Here is a 4,730-nt window from a genome sequence, read left to right on the forward strand (position 1 = left end):
GGAATAGATTATGACGAGACCTTCGCTCCCATGGCCAGACTTGAAGGTATTAGATTATTAATAGCTTTTGCAGCTCACAAAGGAATGAAATTATTTCAAATAGACGTTAAGACTGCATTTCTTAACGGTTATTTGAATGAAGAAGTCTTTGTAGAGCAACCCCCAGGATTTCTTGACAGATTGTCCAAATTTTTACTCGAAAGTGATTTTAAAAAAGGATCTGTTGATAAGACCTTGTTCCTGAAATTCGAGAGTTCCAATTTATTAGTTGTACAAATTTACGGTGATGATATCATTTTTATTTAAACTAATTAATAATAGGTTGTGTAAGTCTTTTTCAGATTTGATGACCTCGGAATTTGAAAGAGCATGATGGGAGAACTCGAGTTCTTCCTAGGACTTCAAATTCAAAAGACTAGTGAAGGCATTATGATCCACCAGCTAAAATACATCAAGGAGCTAATCAGGAAATTTGGTATGGAAAACTCTCATACTTTGGCCACCCCAATGGTTACAGATAAGAAGTTGACCAAAGATGAAGATGGTAAGTCTGTCGATGAGAAAACTTATTGAGGTATGATTGGCTCACTTCTCTATTTAGCTACAAGTAGACCAGATATTATGTTTAGTGTATGTGTCTATGCTCGATTTCAATCGTGCCCTAAAGAGTCGCACATGGTTGCAGTCTAGAGAATTTTAAGGTATTTGATTGGTACATCTAAGTTATATTTGTGATATCCTCTTAAGTGTAATTTCAATCTCATAGGGTATTCAGATGCAGACTATGCTGGTTGTTCAGTTGATAGAAAAAGTACATCTGGCATAACTATGTTTGTTAGACCATGTATTATCTCTTGGGGGTCAAAAAAACAAAATTCAGTTGACGTATTTACTGCTGAAGCTGAATATATTGCTGCTGCCTTGGTATGTTCTTAACTTTTATGGCTTAAGAAACAATTATCTGACTATGGTGTGAACGTTGGATGTATTCCTATTTTATGCGATAACACGACTGCTATTATTATCTTTATGAACGCAGCACTCGTGTACTAAGCATATAGACATTGGACATGATTTCTTACGAGAACAAGTAGAAAAGAAGAACATAAAACTTAAATTTTGTAGTACTGGAAAACAATGGACTGACATTTTGACAAAGGCGTTAGCTAGAGAATATTTTGAGACTTTGCGGTTGGAAATTGGTTTAATCGGTGGCACCTAAACTATCATAAATATTTCCTAACCGTATGACTGACTAGTTAAGATGAGATTGTATGTTTGTGTTCGTATTTTCCGAGGCAAGTATATTCATGTATAGTATTTTATTATATTTTGAGAATATTCCGTTTGCTAGTCCGTTATATTTTGTGTTATATATAAACCATAATTATCGTTCATCAGTTATACATTCTAAGGTTTAGAGATTTATAAACCAATGACATTCATGATTGGTTTCATTTAGGATATGAGTAGTACTCATTACATAGCATGTAACATCAAATTGCATAAGCATGAAATTTGTTTCTTATTACTTGTATACACTCGGGCTTGTGGTGGTGAGACATGTGGAGAGGCGACCCTTCCTTTATGTTTTACCCATTAGCCTCACATTAGCCAAATTTTCCTTGTTTTGACCCATTTATTCAACTACATTTCTATATGGCCTACCCTAGTCAAGCTAGTCTTGTTGGTAAGTTTGGAAGTCTTGTTGTGGTCAATATTGTTGCTTTTGTGATGGATATTGGAAGGAAGGTATATATATATATAAAAAAAAAAGGGAAGAAAAAGATGAATTGATTAAAAAAAAGGGAGAAAAATGAAAAAAAAAGATGGAAAAGCGAAATCTCTTATTACTCCTACTCTTATCATTTCCATATTACTTGAGGAGTAGTACTTGTTAATGTGAGTGAGTTTATGACACACTTGGCATTATGCATAATTTTTCATGTTGGGTTGAAAAGTGGAATATGGCTTGGCTTTTACCTCCACATATCCAAATTATTTTGCCCCTTCTTACCTGATTACCTCACCTCACATTCATATGCAAGTCCTCGGAATGTGTTTTGCCTTCGATTGGTTGGAGTGTATATGTACGGTAGCTTGAGATATCTATCATGTTAGATTGCATGCATGCTTTTGTAGGTCGTAGTTAGGTGAGTGACTATTTTTATTCTCTCTTACAAGATCTATACTCAACTTGGTTCGTATTACACACTTTATATTTAGGGCTTGCTTATGTTGAATTTGTTCTTATGCTATGATATGTGCTTTGATTAATAAATAAATTTCTTGCCTCGGTTGATATCATTCTGGTTGTTTTATGTCTATTCTCGTCTTTTCGATGATGTCAAGTGGGGGAGGAAATGACCATGATTTAGAATTTTCCTAAGCTTGCTCCTTGTCAAGACCTTTAGTCTCTTAAGGTCCTTAGTTGCTATAAATTTGAATATAAGTGTCTTGATCATCCGTTCTACTTACTATCACTTTGATAGTCTTGTGTTGAGGGGGAACTTTGACGTAGTCAGAAATCGTAGTGGCTTGGACTTAGTCACTACAGAGAGATGAACAAGGTTACAGTGAAGAATAAGTATCCTTTGCCAAGGATAGATGATTTGTTTGACCAGTTGAACGGGGCATCGGTATTTTCCAAGATTGATTTGAGGTCAGGTTACCATCAGGTGAAGATTTGGGATGAGGACATACCAAAGACATCTTTTACATCGAGGTATAGTCACTATGAGTATGTTGTGATGTAATTTGGGTTATCTAATGTACCTGCAGTGTTCATGGATTTAATGAACCGGGTCTTCAGTCAGTTTTTGGATCGGTTTGTGGTGGTCTTTATTGATGATATCTTAGTCTATTCCAAGACTAAGGAGGAGCACTTTAGGTTAGTGTTACAGACTTTGCGTGACAATCAGCTATATGCAAAGTTGTCTAAGTGTGAGTTCTGGCTCGAGGAAGTTGCTTTTCTGGGCATGTGATTTTAAAGAAGGGTGTAATTGTGGATCCGACAAAGATTGAGGCAGTCACTCGGTGGGAAGCACCGAAGAATGTGGCAGAGATCAGGAGTTTCTTGGGTTTGGCAGGGTACTATCGTCGGTTTGTGAAAGACTTTTCTAAGATAGCCAGACCTATGACAACGTTGATGAGGAAAGAAAACAGGTTTCGTTGGGATGAAAGTTGTGAGACGGCGTTCCAAACATTAAAGGAGCATTTGACCACAGCTCCAGTCTTAGTATTACCTGAAGGGTGTGTGAACTTTGAGGTCTATACAGATGCTTCGAAGAATGGTTTGGGATGTGTGTTGATGCAGAACGGGAAAGTAATTGCCTATGCTTCTAGGAAGTTGAAGCCTTATGAGGACAACTACCTGACACATGACCTGGAGTTGGGTGCAGTTGTGTTTGCCCTCAAGATTTGGAGGCACTATCTTTATGGGGCGACCTTTAAGGTGTTTTCAGATCATAAGAGTTTCAAGTACATCTTCACTCAAAAGGAGCTGAACATGAGCCATAGGAGGTGGATGGAGCTGATAGGGGAATATGACTTGGATATAATATCCCATGAAGGGAAGGCAAACATGGTTGCAGATGCGCTGAGCAGAAAGAGTGTGCATTCTCTATGGACAGCTATGTCTTTGATGAGGTTGAGATATGAGGTGGGAAAGATGAGGATACATATGATACAGAAAGGGGATGCTAGAGGGGACTTGACAGTGAAACCAGATCTTTATGATGACATTCACAGGAAACAGGCTTTGGATCCCAAGATTGAGGAGTGGAGAGCTGAAGTGGAGAAAGAGACAGTGTCTCGGTTCTCTATTCATACAGATGGCAGTGTGAGATTTGATGCGAGATGGTGTGTTCCTGGTGATGAGGAGTTGAAAAAGATGATCATGACAAAGGCTTATTGCACACCATATTCAGTACATCCGGGTGGTGACAAGCTGTATAAAGATTTGAAGAAGATTTTCTGGTGGCCTGGGACGAAGAAGGAAACAGCTGCGCTTGTGGCTCGATGTTTGACATGTCAGAGAGTCAAGGGAGAGCAGCGATGACCACAAGGTAAGATTCAGTCACTTGAGGTACCTGAATGGAAATGGGAGTCTATCTCTATGGACTTCATAGTGGGTTTGCCGAGGAGTTAACAGGGTAATAATATGATATAGGTAATAGTTGACCGTTTGACCAAGTCAGCTCACTTTGTGCCGATGAAAGGTACTTGGACCAAGATACAGTTAACTTTGGCTTATAGGAAGCATGTGGTTTGTTTGCATGGGGTGCCTAAGGACATAGTGTCAGATAGAGATGCGAGATTCATATCACGGTATTGGCTAGAGTTGCAGGAGCTGATAGGAACTACAGATGAGCACTGCTTTTTACCTGCGACAGATGGGCAGACAAAGAGGACTATCAAGACCTTGGAGAATATGTTGAGGGTGTGTGTGATGGAGTTCGGGGGTAGCTGGGAAAATAGATTTGATCTGATTGAGTTTTCTTATAAGAACAGCTATCACACGAGTATTCGGATGGCACCGTTTGAGGCTTTGTATGGGAGGAGGTGTAGGAGCCCAATTTACTTGGATGATAGAGCTGAGGGAGTGGTTTTATGACCACAGATGGTACATGAGATGGTAGAACAGGTAAAGCTGATCAGACAAAAGATGAAAGCGGCCCATGATCGACAAAAGAGTTATGCAGACTTACATCGTCGTGACATACAATTTC

At 38.9% G+C, this 4,730-nt stretch overlaps 1 protein-coding gene across 1 annotated transcript; it reads left to right on the top strand.

Moving 5' to 3' along the window:
• The first annotated feature begins 372 nt into the window (after positions 1-372).
• LOC141631494 (secreted RxLR effector protein 161-like) lies at positions 373-4,467 on the top strand. The gene is made up of 4 exons (XM_074444157.1): positions 373-544; positions 767-924; positions 1,040-1,191; positions 4,395-4,467. Exons 1-4 carry the CDS (start codon positions 373-375, stop codon positions 4,465-4,467), a joined length of 555 nt encoding a protein of 184 aa, XP_074300258.1.
• The last annotated feature ends 263 nt before the right edge of the window (positions 4,468-4,730 follow it).

Source organism: Silene latifolia, chromosome Y, assembly GCF_048544455.1.
Source record: "Silene latifolia isolate original U9 population chromosome Y, ASM4854445v1, whole genome shotgun sequence".
NCBI lineage: Eukaryota > Viridiplantae > Streptophyta > Magnoliopsida > Caryophyllales > Caryophyllaceae > Silene > Silene latifolia.